This window comes from Saccopteryx bilineata, chromosome 1, assembly GCF_036850765.1.
Source record: "Saccopteryx bilineata isolate mSacBil1 chromosome 1, mSacBil1_pri_phased_curated, whole genome shotgun sequence".
NCBI lineage: Eukaryota > Metazoa > Chordata > Mammalia > Chiroptera > Emballonuridae > Saccopteryx > Saccopteryx bilineata.
In genome coordinates, this window is record NC_089490.1 from 154066618 (window position 1) to 154085251 (window position 18634).

At 48.4% G+C, this 18634-nt stretch overlaps 1 protein-coding gene across 4 annotated transcripts; it reads right to left on the minus strand.

The window, feature by feature from the left end:
* Window positions 1-1764: 1764 nt before the first annotated feature.
* TNFAIP8L1 (TNF alpha induced protein 8 like 1) lies at window positions 1765-16923 on the minus strand. 4 transcript variants are annotated; one of them, XM_066275269.1, is made up of 4 exons: window positions 16772-16876; window positions 10073-10211; window positions 7151-7268; window positions 1765-7041 (listed from the first exon to the last, which is right to left on the minus strand). In XM_066275269.1, the coding sequence occupies exon 4, from the start codon at window positions 7034-7036 to the stop codon at window positions 6476-6478; it is 561 nt and encodes a 186-aa protein (XP_066131366.1). In that variant the 5' UTR covers window positions 7037-7041; window positions 7151-7268; window positions 10073-10211; window positions 16772-16876; the 3' UTR covers window positions 1765-6475. The 4 variants fall into 4 exon arrangements, with proteins under 4 accessions (XP_066131366.1, XP_066131375.1, XP_066131356.1 ...); XM_066275278.1 differs by lacking the exon at window positions 7151-7268; XM_066275259.1 differs by lacking the exons at window positions 7151-7268; window positions 10073-10211 and having other exon boundaries at window positions 16772-16923.
* Between the last annotated feature and the right edge of the window lie 1711 nt (window positions 16924-18634).

Below are 18634 nucleotides of genomic sequence, written 5' to 3' on the forward strand. Positions count from 1 at the left end.
CCAAACAACACTATAGAAGGTCATCAGCACAAGAGAGCAAGAGAGCCTGACTAGGTGGTGGCACAGTGGATAGAACATTGGACTGGGATGTGGAGGACCCAAGTTCGAGACCCTGAGGTTGCCAGCTTGAGTGTGGGCTCATCTGGTTTGAGCAAAGCTCACCAGCTTGGACCCAAGGTCACTGGCTTGACCAAGGGGTTACTTGGTCTGCTGTAGCCCCACGGTCAAGGCACATATGAGAAAGCAATCAATGAACAACTAAGGTGTTGCAACAAAAAACTAATGATTGATGCTTCTCATCTCTCTCCGTTTCTGTCTGTCTGTCCTATCTATCCCTCTCTCTGACTCTCTCTTTGTCTCTGTAAAAAAAACAAAAAAAAGACAAAAACAAGAGAGCAAGAGAATAAAAAGGAACAGAGAAGAACTTACAAAAATGATCAGAAAATACTAAAATGGCAATAACTATATACCTATCAATAGTTATTTTAAATGTAAATGGACTGAATGCTCCAATCAAAAGACAAAGAGTGACTGAATGGTTAAGAAAAATTCCTTACATATCCTGTCTACAAAATACTTGCTTTAGATCAAAAGACACACAGATGGATAACTGATATTTGACAAAGGAGGTAAGAGCATACAATGGAGTAAAGATAGCCTCTTCAACAAATGGTGTTGGGAAAATTGGACAGCTACCTGCAAAAAAATGAAACTAGACCACCAACTTACACTATTCACAAAAATAAACTCAAAATGGATAAAAGACTTAAATGTAAGCCGTAAAACCATAAGCATCTTAGAAGAAAACACAGGCAGTAAGCTCTCTGACATCTCTCGAAGTAATATATTTGCCAATTTATCTCCACGGGCAAGTGAAATAAAAGACAGAATAAACAAATAGGACTATATCAAACTAAAAAGCTTCTGCACAGCTAAAGACAATAAGAACAGAATAAAAAGACATACTACACAATGAGAGAATATATTTGACAATACGTCGGATAAGGGGTTAATAACCAAAATTTACAAAGAACTTGTAAAACTCAATACCAGGAAGACAAACAATCCAATCCAAAAATGGGCGAAAGAAATGAATAGACACTTCTCCAAAGAGGACATACAGATGGCCAATAGGCATATGAAAAAATGCTCAACAACACTAATCATTAGAGAAATGCAAATTAAAACCACAATGAGTTATCACCTCACACCAGTCAGAATGGCGCTCATCAACAAAACAACACAGAATAAGTGCTGGCGAGGATGTGGAGAAAAGGGAACCCTCCTGCACTGCTGGTGGGAATGCAGACTGGTGCAGCCACTGTGGAAAACAGTATGGAGATTCCTCAAAAAATTAAAAATCAAACTGCCTTTTGACCCAGCTATACCACTTTTAGGAATATACCCCAAGAACACCATAGCACTGTTTGAAAAGAAGAAATGCACCCCCATGTTTATGGCAGCATTGTTCACAATAGCAAAGATCTGGAAACAGCCCAAGTGTCCATCAGTGGACGAGTGGATTAAAAAGCTTTGGTACATATATACTATGGAATACTACTCAGCCATAAGAAATGATGACATTGGATTATTTACAACAACATGGATGGACCTTGAGAACATTATACTGAGCGAAATAAGTAAATCAGAAAAAACTAAGAACTATATGATTCCATACATAGGTGGGACATAAAAATGAGACTCAGAGACATGGACAAGAGTGTGGGAGTGACGGGGTTGGGGGAAGGAGAGGGAGGGTGTTGGGGGAGGGGAGGGGCACAAAGAAAACCAGTTAGAAGGTGACGGAAGACAATTGGACTTTGGGTGATGGGAATGCAGCATAATCAAATGTCAAAATAACCTAGAGATGTTTTCTCTGAACATATGTACCCTGATTTATCAATGTCACCCCATTAAAATTAATTTTTAAAAAATGTAAAAAAAAAAAAATAAATGCCATAAAAAAAAAAAGACACACAGAGACTAAAAGTAAAAGGATGGGAACACATATTTCATGGAAATGGAAATTAAAAAAAGGCTGGGGTAGCAATACTTCTGTCAGACCAAATAGGCTTTAAAACATGGGTTACACACCCTGGCCAGATAGCTCGGCTGGTTAGAGCATCATTCCAATGCACAGAGGTTGCCAGTTCAATTCCCGGTCAGGGCACATACAGGAATATCTCTCTCTCTCTCTCTCTCTCTCTCTCCCTCTCCCCTTTCCCCCTCTAAAATAAACATACATTAAAAAAAAGTTGTAACAAGAGACAAAGAAGGCCATTTCATAATGATAAAGTGATCAATCCAATAAGAGGACATAACTTGTAAACATCTATATACCCAATGTCGGAGCACTTAAATATATAAATATACCAATATTGACGGACATTTGATAGAGATCAACATACAGTGATTGTAGGGACTTGTCATCAATGGATAGATCTTCCAGGCAGAATAATCAACAAGAAAACTGGCCTTAAATGTCACATAAGACCAGATGGACTCAATTAGTATTTTTAGGACATTTCATCCCAAACCAGCAGAATATACATTCTTTTCAAGTGCACATGGAACATTTTCCAAGATAGATCACGTTAGGCCACAAAACAAGCTTCAATAAATTTAAGTTTGAAATAATCAATCATGCCTAGTCAGTTGGTCCAGTGGATAAAGTGTCAGTCCAACATATTGATGTCCTGGGTTCAATTCCCTCCCAGTCTAGGCATATAAGAGAAGCAACCATCTGCTTCTCTTCCCCTTCCTCTCACCTTCTCTCCCTCTTCTCCTCCTGCAGCCAGTGACTCAACTGGTTCGAGCATTGGCCCTGGGTGCTGAGGATAGCTCAGTTGGTCCAAGCATGTCAGCCTCAGGTGCTAAAAATAGCTTGGCTAATTCGAGCACTGGCCCCAGATAGGGCTTGCTGGGTGGATCCTGGTCAGGGCACATGTGGGAGTATGTCTCACTATCTCCTCTCTTCCCACTTAAAAAAAAATTTTTTTCAGTCACAATGGTATAAACCTAGAACTCATACAACAATAACAACAAAACCCCAATCCAATTTAAAAAATAGGCAGAGGATCTGAATAGACATTTCTGCAAAGAGGACATATGGATATCCAACAGACATGAAATGATGCTATCACTAATCATCAGGGAAATGTAAATCAGAACAACAAGCCCTCAAGCAGTAGCTCAGTTGATTGGCATGTCATCACAATAGCCAAATTTGCGGTTTTGATTCCCAGTCAGGACACATACAAGAATCAACCAATGAATGCATAAATAAGTGGAACAACAAATTGATATTTCTCTTTCTGTCTTCCTCTATCTAAAATCAATGAATAAAAAAATTTTTTAACTACAATGAGATTGCATCTCATACCTGTCAGAATGGCTGTTATCAATATATCAACAAGTATTGACAAGTACTATATGAAGAGAAAAGGGAATCCTTGTGCACTGTTGATAGGATTGAAAACTGGTGCTGCCACTAGGGAAAACAGTATGGAGGTTCCTCAAAAAATTAAAAATAGAGTACTCATATGATCCAGCAATTGCATTTCTGGGTATTTAAAGAAATCAAAAACACTAATTTGAAAAGACATATGTGTCCCGATGTTCCTTGCAGCATCATTTACAGTAGCCAAGATATGGAAGCAGCCTAAGTGCCCATTAACAGATGAATGGATGAAAATGTGATAGATATATGCAGTGGAGTATTACTCAGCCATAAGAAGGATGAGATCTTACCATTTACAAAAACACGGATAGACCTAGAGGGAATTATGCTAAGTGAAATAAGTCAGAGAAAGAAAAATACCATATGATTTCACTTATATGTGGAATCTAAAAGACAAAATTGAATAATACACAAATCAAACTGATGGCTACCAGATGGGAGGGGATTGAGAGGCTGGATGAAAAAAAGTAAAGGGATTAAGAAGTACAAATATAGCAGTTACAGGGATATAAAATATAGCATAGAGAATACAGTCATAATATTACAATAACTGTATGGTGCCAGGTGAGTACTTGACTTATCAGAGATCATAGGTTACATAAATGTCTAACCGCTATGCAGTACACCTAAAACTAATATAATATTGTCTGTCAACTATAATAATTTTTTTTTTTTTTTTAGCAAGAGACAGAAAGAGGAACAGATAGGGACAGGCAGGAAGGGAAAGAGATGAGAAGCATCAGTTCTTTGTTGTGGCACATTAGTTCACTAATTGCTTTCTCATATGTGCCTTGACTGGGGGTGCGGGGTAAGGCTCCAGCCGAGCCAGTGACCCCTTGCTCAAGCCAGTGACATTTGGGCTCAAGTCAGCAACCTTGGGCTTCAAGCCAGCGACCTCTGGCTCAAGCCAGTGACCATGGGGTCACGTCTATGATCCCACGCTCAGGCCAGCAACCTCAGGGTTTTGAACCTGGGTCCTCTGCATCCCAGGACAATGCTCTATCCACTGTGCTACTGCTTGGTCAGTCCATCAAAAATCTTTCAAAGTTGTTTTTTAACAGGCAAAAACCCTAAGAAAAGAAAACTCAGCACCAAGCAATTCAAGCCAGTTTCATGTAATGCCAATGGAAGATGTGCTTTTATTTAAATTGTTCTGCAGTACTCTTTGGTGTTTCAAAATTAAATCCCAAATTTATGAAGAGTCAAGAGGCTGAACAGCCCAGCAAGGACCAAGTAAAAGCATTATGTATATTGACAAATTCAGTCAGCAGAGTGGAGGGCAAAAGATTTTATCTGGGGCTTCTAGGGATACTCAAAATACACATTTGCTCTTGAATACAAAGATCCATCTCTTGACTAGAGGGAGAAGAGGGAAAGTGGGCCTTAGAATGGTAGAGTAGGAATAAGCTGGCTTGCAGGTGAAAGGCTTTGGCTTCTTCAAGGAAGCAAAAACCAGACCACAGAAAGGCTGACGTGAATCTGGGGTCATAATCTTATCAGCCTGTGCAACAGGCACAGAAGAGGCAAAAGGGAATGGTGGGGACTGTGGCAAAGCAGAGGAGCTACCTCTATACAGCTTTACCAGCAGGCAATGCAGGCTTTGCAGAGTCTTTCAGAAAAACTCCTAATCTAGGTTAGTTTATATGCAATTCCCCAGTTTTGAATGTCAACTGATTCCAGATGGCTCAAACACTGCACAGGGGCAAGCAAACCCATCATCTCACCTAATAAGGCCTGGAGGCCTCCTATTTGCAAACTTTGCCCTGAACACACCAGACCCAGTTCTGTAAATCAGTCATGGAACATCATCCCTCTTTCCCTTGGCCACCCAAGTAACCTTCCCGACCCTGATATGGTGGGACCTGCAACCCTGTTTTGCAACCCATGCCCCTTTCTGACAAAATTTTCAAATATACTCCCACACCCCACATATCCACCCATGCCCCAACTTGAGAATCACTATCTTTTGGTGTCCCCACAGCCAAGATTTGTTGAGCTTTGCTTTCTGAGGTCTGAAAAACATTTGTAGTGTGTTTTTCAAACAGGACATAGTCACTGAAAAATGTGCATACATCTCCGATGATTTACCCTCATGCCCTGTATGGGGGCACACTCTGTCATCTCCCACATGGAAATCAGAGTGAGGATTCCAACCAAGTAGAGGTGTCTTCACCCATACACCAGTCCCCACCACAACCCTCTTCATGCTCCCTGTGCGCGAACCCTGGGTCGGGTAGTTGAAATAAGAGACTTGTTTCCCCTCAGTTATGGAAGCCAATAATCTGAGATCAAGATGTCAGCCAGGCTAGTTCCTTCTGAAGGCTGTTTCAGGCCTCTCTCCCAGCTTGGGGTGTTGCTGGCAATCCTTGGGGTTTTTGGTTTGTAGCACATCCCTCCAATTTCTGCCCCATCTTCACATGGCATCCTCCTCAATGTCCAAATTTCTCCCTTTGGTTTATTGGGTTAGGGGCCCACCATGCTCCACTGTGATCTCATCTTAACTAATTATATCAGCAACGGCCCTATTTCCAAATTTGGTTCGCACATGGAGATCCTGGGCATTGGACTTCGACAAAGGAATTGGGGGAACACTGCTCACCCCATAAATTCCCAGTTCACTATGACTCCTTCCTGAAGGAATTAAAAAGGCCCAGGTTACAAAATTAAGTGGGCAGCACCAGATTACAGGTGACATCAGTGATTTGAGGGGTGCCATACAGTTAGCGCAGTTCAGGACAGGTGGACCCACAGTGCAGTATCAAGGTGCATGCAGAGGCCACTGGCTAGGCAGGCTGTGTTGGTTTCCACACTGAATTCCTCTCCCAGCGAGATGAGGTGGGAAAGGTAACATGGGTCCTTAAAACTGCTTCTTTAAATGGTTTAGTCCCCTCTGAAAGGGGACGGGTTATCCGTCTAGGGAGTTTGGCTGGAATCAGACTGGGGATAAAAGAGGTCATAAAAACACCCCAAAAAACTCAAATCCCCAACTACCAACAGGAAAACTGAGGATAGGGCTTATATGCTGTCCTCGTCCAGCATCCTGATGAGCCCCTCACAGATCCGGCGCAGGTGGGAGCAGTAGGGCTCAGCTGGGCCATAGAGCGTGGCCAGGAAGTCACAGTTGGCAAAATGGCTGAAGACATGGTTGATACGGCCGTGGGACTTGGCAGTCAGATGTGAGCCCACAGCCTGGTGCAGCAAGTCCCGGCACTCAAGGAGGGCAGTGGCTAGCACACGCCTGTCAAAGGTGAAGTCCACCTGGTGGAAGCTGACTGCTGTCATGGCCAGGTGGCGTGCCCTCTGGCGGAAGCGCTGTAGGAGTGCCAGCTCCTCCCCTCCCAGCTGGCCACTACGGAGCAGGATGGCCAGCTTCACAGCCACCTTGACCAGGTTCTTGAGTACCTTCTGGGCCTCCTTGCGGCTACGAGTGAACTCCTTGGTGGCGCGGTACAGCTCATCCAGCACCTCGCTGCTTGTGTCATCGATGAACACGGCCACTGTTGCCTTGGATGCCACCTTGCTCAGGAGCTTTTTCTGGGCCTGCAGGGCCAGACTCTTGGTGCTGAAGGTATCCATCAGCCCTGCTTAGGAAAAACAGACCCAGTCTTAGTTCCCATGGCCCCTGAGCCACAAGGGGTTTGCCTATGTGGGCCACTTTTGTTTGTTCCCTCTGTCTTCCCAAGCCCTTACCTGTTCCCTGGTGAACTCTTATACATCCTCCAAAGCTCTGGCCCCAAGCCCTTGTCTCTTGCCCTCACAGATTCATCCCTCAGCTCAGCCTGGACATAACTCCTCCAGTAAGCCATCCCTGAAAAAAACTGATGTTGAGACATCTCCTCTGGGCCCCACAGCACCCCAGGCATCCCCCTCACTGCTCTGCTTCCCTAGCTTTGCTTTCCCATTGGTGTGCCTCACCGCAGGCCACAGTGGAAGCAATGAGCCTGATTCCATATATGCTATGTCCTTGGAGACTCCAAAAACATCTGCTGAATGAATAAGGGGAGCCTGAGATCCACCTCCAGCCCTCCTCCCCCTGTCCTAGGCCTGGGTAAGAATCCACTCCCACCCTGGCCCCAGGCGAACAGACCAGGAATGCCATGTGGATGCCTATGCACACACAGAGGCGAGCTCCCACAAAGCCCGTCTTTGTGGGAGCTCAGACCCCAGAAGTCCCAATCCTCTGCCACCCTCTCAGAGGTTAGGGCGGGCACAAGGATTACTGGAGCAGCCTTCCCTGCCCCCACACCAGTCAGAGGACCTCAGGGCTACAAAGGCCGGGGCCAGAGCTGGGGTGACATTGACTACGTACTACATGCCAGGCCCTGAGCTGGCAGCATGTGCCTGTCTTGTCATTTCCACTAGAAACGGGGCTGTTTGCCCATTTTGCAAAAGAAAACACAAAGAGAGGGTGAGCTACTTCCCCAAGGCCACATAGGACAGTGACGGACTGCCCCCAACCTCTTTGCACATCTGACCTCCCCAACTTTCCAGCTGACACCTGCAAGCCGCCCTGAGTCCTGCAGAGTTCAGAGCTGACCCCCAGCACAAAACCAGCCCCAATATTCAGGGCCTGCTCCTGCCTCTGACCACTAGGCCAATCAACATAACTGCCCTGTGCCTCAGGTTCCCCATTTGCAAAATGGGAAAGATCAGAACTAACTCTGCCCTGGGGCAGAAGCTTGTGGCCAACCCCAATGGCCACCAGGCTGCTGACTGTCCGCTGGGCAAGAGCTGGACACCACTTGGGATTCTGCTATTCAAGCTCTAAGCCATCCAACAACCTGAATGTGAGGGCCTCTGTGAGCAGCAGCAGTGTCAGGCTCGCCACTTGGCACAAGTACCTTTGTTCCCGGATGCCCTCCCACTAGTTTCTTTAGAGCATTCTATTTCATTCCCTTTACCTGGACTCTTCCTCCCATTACTCAGCCTGTAAAGTGCTCATCCTTCAGTCTCAGCATCACTGTCACCTACTCCTGGAAACCTTCCCAGAGGTCCCAGGCTAGGCCAGGTGCCCCTTGGGTCCCACAGCACCCTGGGCATTCTCCATTGTGGCCCCAAACACCTTGGTTTCCATGTCCACCTCCGTGGCCAAATGCACGTGCAGGGGCTGCATCTCCCTTGCTCACACCGCCTCCAGTGGCCGGGCCAGGACCTGGTACACAGCAGGTGGCCCATAAGTGTTGAATGCATAAGGGAAAAGGTGTCTGTAAACACTGGAAATGAGAGTGCACTCTCAAGGCCCTGGGCCCACTCTCCCACTTACAGATGGGCAAACTGGAGTCAGAGAGTATAGGTCTTTCTCTGAGCCCAGGGATGAAGCCCAAGCCTCTGGACCCCAAGGGCCAGTTCCTTCTGCCTATGTTGGTTACTATGTGAGTTTAGGCAGGGCTCTGCCCCTCTCTGGGCCTTGACCTTACCATCTGCAGGTTCTGAGGTTGGGTGTGTTGGCTCTGGAGGGAGCTGGGCCTGCTTACAAGCTTTGGGAAGGGCCTGGGCCCCCAGCAACAACCCCCTTCCCAAGCCCAGAGGAAAAGGGGTGGGAGTGGAGGCAGCTGCAGCCTCCCTTCCCACCCTCCACACTCTTAGCCCCTCTGGCCAGTCCCCAGACCAGCTGCATGACCCCCTCCTCCCTGACCCATTGTTCTGGCAGAAACGCCTCCATTCAAGCAGCCACAGAGATGACTACTCTTCCGGGGGAGCAGGTCATGGACCAAAATAAACCCTGGCCTTCCTTCCTGCTTGCTGTGCTCACCCGGGTCTGAGGGCAAACAAGCCAGGAGATGGGCAGGCTGCACCACATCAGCCCTTCTGAGTCAGGGCCTTCCCAGGAACTGCCCAGAGGTTCAGGGGCTAGTGTCCCTGGCCCCTGGCCACCAAATGCCAGAACACCCCACTATCATTACAAGCCAAAATACAGCCCACTAAAGCTTTCGAGGCTCTGCCAGAGTATTCATCCAGTTGCTCAATGAGCATTTAAGACACACCAACAGTGTACCAGGTGCTGGGAACACAACAATGACCAAAAGTGATATGGTCCCAGCTCTCCTGGGGATCACTGCCCTGTACATCCCATGCCACCTCCTCATTCCACAGTGACCTGGGTGCTCCAGCACTGCCCTGAAACGGGACCCTCAGACACTATCGTCTACTTCAACCCACTAATTCAAAAGTAAAATTAATAGATGGTGATAAAGGCCACCATCTGAGGGGATTGAGGGGATGGGATCTGGAATGTTCTATGTTCTGTTTAATCTAGGTTCATACGAATATAAAACATTGAGTTAGATGGCTCCACATCTCTGTGAATACACTAAAACCCAGCAAATTGTATACTTTAAAAGGTGAATTTTATGGTATGTGGATTATATCTAAATAAAAGAATATCTAACATTTCTCCAAAGAAGATATTCAAATGGCTAATAACCAGCTGAAAAGATCATCAATATCTTTGGCCACTAATGAAATGCAAGTCAAAACCATAATGATTTATCACCTCACCCCCAACTGGACAGCACTTACCGAAAAGACAGACAACATCAAGTGCTGGTTAGGATGTGGAGAAACTGGAACCCTCATATACCCATAGTATGAAAAATGGAAAATAGGCCTGACCTGTGGTGGCGCAGTGGATTAAGTGTCAACCTGGAACACTGAGGTTGCCAGTTCGAAACCCTGGGATTGTCTGGTCAAGACATATATGGGAGATGATGCTTCCTGCTCCTTCCCCCTTCTCTCTCTCTCTCTTCTCTCTCTAAAAATGAATAAAATAAAAAGGAAAATGGTACAGCCACTGTGGAAAACAGTTTTGGCAGTTCCTCAGTTACCGCATGACCCAGCAATTCCACTCATAAACTTCAACCCACAAGAAATGAAAACACACATCCACACAAAATCTTGTACACATGTGTTCATAAGAACACAATTCATATGGCCAAAAAGTGGAAGCATTCCAATGGCCATCAACAAATGAATAAACAAAATGTGATCCACACACTGGAACATTACTCAGCCATGAAAATGAATGAAGCGCTGATGCTACAATGTGGATGGACCTTGAATACATGATGCTCAGTAACAGAAGCCAGACACAAAAGGCCACAGAGTGTGCGACTCCATTTATGTGAAATGTCCAGAACAGGGACATCCAGAGACAGGAAGCGTGTGGCCATGGGGCTTCTTTTTGGGGTTTTGTAATTTGAACACTTTAAAACGGTGAGTTTATATCTCATCAAGTGGAACACTTACTAGTATTAATTAAGAGTATATACTTATACAACATCTATGCACCTTACTATATATTTTTTTGTATTTTTCTCAAGTTGGAAACGGGGAGGCAGTCAGACTCCCACATGCGCCAAACCGGGATCTACCCGGCATGCCCACCAGGAGGCGATGCTCTGCCCATCAGGGGCGTTGCTCTGCCGCAATCAGAGCCATTCTAGTGCCTGAGGCAGAGGCCAATAGAACCATCCTCAGCGCCCAAGCCAACTTTGCTCCAATGGAGCCTTGGCTGCAGGAGGGGAAGAGAGAGACAGAGAGGAAGGAGGGGGGGAGGGGTAGAGAAGCAGATGGGCGCTTCTCCTGTGTGCCCTGGCCAGGAATCGAACCCGGGACTCCCAACGCTCTACCACTGAGCCAACCGGCCAGGGTCTTACTATATTTTATACCTCATTTTTATGTTAAATGAGTTTAAAATTTTTAAACCAGGGTATTGTCCAAACTGTAATACAGACAGAAAACAAAAGGATTCCATAAGTTGAGATTTATAAATCACTTCCACATTGACAGGCACTTAGTAGCTCAAGACATGTTTAATTAAAAAGAATTTCTCGCCTGGCCTGTGGTGGCGCAGTGGATAAAGCGTCGACCTGGAAATGCTGAGGTCACCGGTTCGAAACCCTGGGCTTGCCTGGTCAGGGCACATATGGGAGTTGATGCTTCCGGCTCCTCCCCACTGTCTCTCTCTCCTCTCTCTGTCTCTCTCTCTCCTCTCTAAAAAAAAAAAATGAATAAATAAAATTAAATAAATAAATAAATAAATAAAAGAATTTCTCTCCTGCCCTGGCCAGTTGGCTCAGTGGTAGAGCGTCAGCCTGGTGTGTGGATGTCCTGGGTTCGATTCCTAGTCAGGGCACACAGGAAAAATGACTATCTGCTTCTCTACTCCTTACCCTCCCCCTTCTCTCCCTCTCCTTCTCTCTCCCTCTCCAGCAGCCATAGCTCAATTGATTCAAGCACATTTTCCAAGGTGATGGTTTCCTGGAGCCTCCCCTCAGGTGCTAAAAATAGCTCATTTGCAAGCATGGCCTCAGATAGGCAGAGCATTGGCCTCAGACAGGGGTTGCTGGGTGGGTCCCAGTTGGGACACATGAGGGAGTCTGTCTCTATCTCTCCTCCTCTCACTTGGAAAAGAAAAAAAAAAGAATTCCCCTCCTTAAAAGCTCTAGCTCACTGCACTTGACGATGGAGCAAATCTATGAGATTTCACCCATATGGTGAATATATAGCTATAAATTTCTATCAAAAAAGAGTTACATCTCCCCTTGATTTATCCAGGAATATTCACTAAATATTAAAACAGTGCAAAAAAAACCCTACTTATCAGCTTGTGTTTTTGGCAAGACATTAGGAAGTGGAGGCCCAGGGCTGCCCTGAGCTTGGCTGGACACCTAATGTCCCTGGTCCCTGCCCCCAAACACTAGAACATCCTGCTATTATCAGAAGCAAAAAAAAAAAAAAAAGAAGAAGCCCTCCAAATTTCTAAAACAGTCCCTAAGAGATGTCCATACTGGAAGGAGGTGCCAGAAACCAAAGAACATGGAAATAAACAGGATAATTTCAGGGCAAGATAAAGGACCATGGGGGCAGGGAAGGGAGTGACAGCCAGGAACAGGCAGGTGACTTGGGCTGGGGTGGTCAGGAAGGCCTCTTTGAAGTAGAGCCCCCGGAGCTGGGACTGAAAGGACAAAGTCTGGGGGAAGGTTGAGCCAGGCAAAAGGAGTAGCCTGTACAAAGGCCCTGGGGCAGGACTATGCCTGGCACATTGGAGAAGCAGCAAGAGGGCCACAGACCCATTTACAACTTCTCAAAGGCCACTGTCTGTATCATCCCACACTGGCTCCAGACAAACCGCATGCTCCTAGCTTTCCCATCTGTGAAATGGGTGTTCAGACACCGAGTGGCTCCGTCAACTCCTGCCCTGCCCCCAGAACACTGCTGCCCAGTCCACATCTTGGACTTTCACCCTCTGCCAACCCCATTTCATGTTCTGGACGCCAACCTTTGTCCCCATTCCCATTTTCGATACTCCAACTCCCACTATTCCTGGGAGTCACTCCCCATCCCCCTCTTCTTCCAGCCCCAGGCAACCACTAACCGTTCTCTGTCTCTGTGGATGCGCCTACTCTGGACATTTCACATAAATGGAGTCACACACTGTGTGGTCTTTTGTTCTGGCTTCTCTCATTGAGCATCATGTTTTCAAGGTCCATCCACATTATAGTGAGTGAATAATTCCATACCTTTGTTTCAAATGTAATGTATTTAACTGTAAGTTCATAGTCTGCCATTTTTAATAATGACAAAATATTAAATGGCAAAAATTCCTGAAAACACAGCAAATGACTGTTGTGAGCTAGGGTGAGACAGCGCCTGCATGCCACTGGTCCATGGGCAGCCTGCCCCACCACATGAATTCTTCATGCCCCATACAAAGGGTGTCAATAATTGATGGACCACTCGGCAGGTCTAAGCCAGCCGCTCCTTCTCTAGTCTCTCAGCCTGGCTGCAATGGCCCAGGATGGCCTCAGGGGACCCCAGGCCTCTGCCCACTGTGGCAAACTACCCCACAGTCCTTGTCGCCCCACAGTATCAGGTACCCATTAAGCTACTATTTTTTTTTTCTTTTTTTTTTTTTTTCTTTTTTTTTCTGAAGCTGGAAACAGGGAGAGACAGTCAGACAGACTCCCGCATGCGCCCGACCGGGATCCACCCGGCATGCCCACCATGGGGCGACGCTCTGCCCACCAGGGGGCGATGCTCTGCCCCTCCGGGGCGTCGCCATGTTGGCGACCAGAGCCACTCTAGCGCCTGAGGCAGAGGCCACAGAGCCATCCCCAGCGCCTGGGCCATCTTTGCTCCAATGGAGCCTTGGCTGCGGGAGGGGAAGAGAGAGACAGAGAGGAAAGCGCGGCGGAGGGGTGGAGAAGCAAATGGGCGCTTCTCCTGTGTGCCCTGGCCGGGAATCGAACCCGGGTCCTCCGCACGCTAGGCCGACACTCTACCGCTGAGCCAACCGGCCAGGGCCCATTAAGCTACTATTAACCATCACTCAGACTGCTCAGTCAGTGACCATTTTAGATATGGCCATGGGAGAAGGGAATCTGTTTGCGTGAGGTGGAGGAGACACCAGTGGTTATCAAATTGGGTTTCCTAGAGCCCTTGGGGGCCACCCCAAGGACAGGCATGGTCTGGCCACCTGCCAGGTTGCAGTGGGCGCCAGGACACTTTCAACTGTGATTATTCATTAGATGTCCACTGATGAGAGTTCAGGGACCAAACATGAATGTTGGGAGACCACTATCAAACCCCATGTAAGGAATGACAGAACAGGCTGGAGCTCAGGCTAAGCAAAAGATGTATAATAGCAAGTGGATGCTTCAGGGTCACATGGCAGGAATGGGGATGCAACTCCTAAGGGAGTCCTGGCTCCACCCAGTTCTCACCTACCCACTGCCTCAGTGCTGATCCTCTGTATCCCATGTTGTTCTTCCTATAGGAGCCACCAGAGGGTGCTTTTGAGCACCTAAATCAGGTCCAATCCCTCTACTCACAGCTCTCCAGGGTTATCCACCTCCCTCTGGGTAAAAGCCCAAGTCCTAAGGGAGGCCCACATGGCCTACACGATTTGCCCCCGTCCCCTCCCAGCCCTCACCTCCTCTCTCTCTTCCCCTCGCTCACTTTGCTCCAACCACAAGGGCCTCCTCCTTGTTCCTCCAACACACCAGGCAAGGTTCTGCCCCAGGGCCGTTGTACAGTCTGTGCCCTCTGCCTGGAATGCCCTTCCCCCCAGCTCTCTGCATGGCTGTTTCTTTCTTGTCATTCAGGGCTTAGATCAAAAGTCATCCCCTCAGGAGGCCCTCTCAGAACCCCAATCTACACTAACTTCCCCAACCATCTGACTCTATTATCTTCATGCAGTTACATGTAAGTGTAATGATTTTTCTGGATGAAAGTACATCTCTTCCAACCCCCAAGAATAGCTCACAGTAGGTGCTCAGAACCTGATTGTTGAATGAATAAATTACCTCTCAGAGGGTCACAGAGATCTCGTTCAAGGGCCCCACTGTTAAGCCAGGAACACTGAGACCCAGAGACAAACAGAGTTACCCCAAAGTTACAGCGTAGCATGGCATGAAGCTCTCTGGAGGGAGGCTCTGCCAGGTGGGCACTCTCAACCTCCGCCATCCCATTAGACATAAGAGGAAACTGAGGCCTGGAAGACAAAGCCATAAAAGATCTCAAGGACTTATCCTGAGGTCCCTCTGTGAATGCTCAGGAGAGGGGGATTCCAGGGGAGGTTGTGTCAAAGGGAGGTGTGAGGAGGACCCCAAAGAAGGTGTGCACACTGTGGAACTAGGCCAAGTTCTGCCAGCTCCAGGCTCCCACCTCTCTGTGTAACACCTGGGCCTGAACCCAGACAAGCATGGGTCATTATTCAGCAAATGCCTCTGGGTAAGACCATTTTCATGCCAACAGCTAGAGTTTTTCCTAAGCATCCTCTGTGGCCCCATTTGACAGACAGAGAAACTGAGGCCTCCTAAATCCACTTAATCAGATCACTAAGCAACCCAAAGGCCCTTACCAGCCCAGGCCTCAGATGAGGAAACTGAGGCTCAGGGTCTCAGATATGCCCAAGGCCACAATGTAGGAGAGAACACCCAGGGCCACAAAATCTACCTGACTAATCTCTTCTCTTAGGGATCCCCTGTCCCACTCCCCATCAGAGTAGGATTCAAGGTCCCCATGGGTCTGGGCACTCACCTACCACTGGTGTCCCAAACCACCAGGCCTGCCAAGGGAGAGAAGCACACAGACCAGGTGTGTGTGTGCTGGGGCTACAGTTCTTTGTTCTGGTTTCCATAGGTACAGCGTCCCTGGGCTGGCCCCTCCTCCACCCTTCCCAGCTGCCTAGCCCTTGCTTGGCAATCCTTTGGCTGGCTCATCTAGGCAACTTGTTATGTTTTAAAGTTGACATCGTGGACTTGGCATGGTGGTGGAAGAACCTGGGCAAAGGCTCCGAGGCAAGACCATGCCTGGTGTGTGCACATAGAGGCTGGTGTGGCTGGAGCGCAGTGAGCAAGAGGGAGAATGGGAGGAGATAGCTATGTAGGACCCATATTTCTGCATTTAATCCAGGAAGCAGCACTTACATCAAGGGAGTTATGTGCCTCCCGTTATACACACAGGAAACTGAGGCTGGTAGAATTGAATCATCTGTTCAAGGTACCATGGTGAGTGGCAGAGGGGAAACCCAGGTTTGTCAAATTCCAAGATCTGAACTCCCCAACCACTTGCTGGACTGCCCTCACCCATCTGCAGTCCCTCAGGACCTTCACCTTCCTCAGCTGGGCTCACCTTCTCCAACTGGACTCAAGCCTATTTACACCTGGGGCTGCCCCTGCTCCAGGAAGGCCCCCAGGATAGAGGAGGTGGTGATGCTGGCAGATCTGGTCAGCACACCTGCCAATTATCTCAGCAAATGACAGACCCAGTTCACAGAGGGGAAAACGGAGGCCAAAGCTTCAGGCCACTGGGGAGCGCCTAGGTGGCCAGTCTGGGTGGTCCTGGCCTTCTTCTCCCAGCAGCCTGGACACGCTGGAAGCCACACTCATTTCCACCTCCACCCCTGTGGCTGGGCTGCCCACTACCTGGAATGCTCTCCTGACGCTGGAATCTGGCCCTTCCACCTGGCGCCCTGTATGGTGAAAGGGGCAGAGTCTATCAGAGTCCCCACGGAAGGGGGGGGGGGGCTCTCTGGTCCCAAAGCACTGCCCCATGTGCCAGCAGGGGCAGTTCAGACCCACAGTGCCTTCCCTTAACCCATACAGCAAGAGAGTGTCAGAGAGAAAGGGAAAGGGAGAAAAGGAGAGGGAAAGGGAGAAAAGGAGAGGGAAAGGGAAACTGGCAGGAATATAGGTGGACGGGGTTGAGAGGTTTGCAGGGACAGCGGGGTCGACAGAGACAGACAGACGGCGGCCAGGTGGCCCCGAAATGCGACGAGATGGGAGGCGCCCCGCATCGCTCTCTCACCTGCCTTTTGGGTCCTGGTGTGGGTCCAACCGCCTGGATTCCGTCCCACCGCCTTCAAGGGGCCGCTGAGCCGGCCGCGGGACTCGCGCTTGATAACCACGCGGGGCGGGGCGGGAAGCTCTGCCCCGCCCACTCATCGCTCCGCTCACGCCCTGCGGGCCAGCCTGGAAAGAACCGAAGAGGCCGGATAAGGAGGGTGGGCCAAAGGCATTGGTCTAGCCAATGGAAGTGCGGGCGGTGTATGAAGAAGCCAATAGGAGCAGGTCATCGCCGCTGGAGGGGCGGGGCCCGGAGCCGGGCCAGGCGGCTCCGGGGATTCCTCCGGAGTCGCGAAAGGAGCCGGATGCTGGGGGCGCCGCAGGCCAGGGGCCCAGCCGAAGAAAGGGGAGGAAGGGGAGAGAGTCAAAAACATTCAGAGAACCAAGGGAAGAGAGGAAGACACAGAGAGCCAAAAAGAAAAACAGATCAACCGTGCAGTTCTGTACAGGCTCCTTCCTCCCTCTAGAACTCAGTTTACCCATCTAGGTAATAGAAAATTTGGTAGAAGCTTGTTTCTTAAAGTATGACCTTTTACAACAGAATCGCCTGGGAGCCCCTTAAAAATGCAAATTCCGACTGAATCTGACCCAATGTTGAAGATAGATCATATTGAGTTGCTGATTTCTCAGGATGAAGTCTGAGGCAGTCGCTGGGTGGCCAGGTCCAGGAGATTCCACCAGGGAACTCCCAGATCCAGCCTCAATTTCCGTGGGAATGAGCCTCCTGGCAGCCAACAGGTGGGGCTGTGGGCCAGCTGCCCCCCACCCCCCTCCAGAGGATGCAGCTGTGAGTCCTGGGAACTAAGCCTAGAATTAGCTCCCAGCTTCCCTGCTGCTGCATTTCCAACCTGGGATCCCAGTTGCTGCTAGAGCCAAGGGAGGCCAGAGCAGGCCAAACAACAAATGTTTGGTGAGTGCCTAGTCCTGGTCTGCACATGGGGAACACACAACCCTGGCACAGACATCATTAGGCCCAAATGAATGAAATATCTCTTTATCCCGTTTTGGAGAGGGGAAACTGAGGCCCAGAGAGGGGAAGTGAATTGCCCGAGGACATGCAGGCACAAGTGGCAAGGCCATGATTCAGAACCCAGGACTACTTGTCCAACCTCTTCCCACCCACAGCTAGGTCCCACTCTCTCTAGTCCATGGTTTCTAATCCTCAGCACTATTGACATTGGGGCAGGTATTCCTGCTTGTGAGGGTGGAGGGGGCATCCTGTGCACCATGGAATGTTGAACAGCATCCTTGGCTTCTGCCCACTCAAGGCCAAAGTAATCCCAAGTCTTAACAATCAGAAATGTCTCCAGTCATTGCCAAGTATTCCCTGGGGGCCTGGTTGAGCCCTAGATCCATCTCTTCATGTCTCTGAGTTCCAAATTATGGAGAACCCCTTCTTTAGATCGGGGTAGCTAATGGTGTCACAGAGGCAGAGTTTTTCATTGATTTTTAGAGAGAGAGAAGGGCTGGATGGGGGAGGAGGGCAAAGAACAGAAAGTATAAACTTGTAGTTGTTTCGTGCCTTGACTGGGCAAGTCCAAGGCCTCAAACCAGCGACCTCAGCATTCCAGGTCAATGCTTTATTCACTGCTCCACCATAAGTAGAGGGAGATGTTTTTAGCACCTCATTAAAACCACAACAGATTGTACCCTGGCCGCTTAGCTCAGTTGGTTAGAGCATCCTCTTGAAGGGTGGAGGTTGACAGTTGGATCCCTGATCAGGGCACATACAGGAATAGATTGATGTTCGATTGATGTTCTCTCTCTCTCTCTCTCTCTCTCTCTCACTAAAATCAATCAAATAAACATTTAGCCTGACCTGTGG

Bases quoted from the DNA above. Each gene is read 5' to 3' on its own strand.
- TNFAIP8L1 (XM_066275259.1), bottom strand. From the start codon at position 7,036: ATGGATACCTTCAGCACCAAGAGTCTGGCCCTGCAGGCCCAGAAAAAG.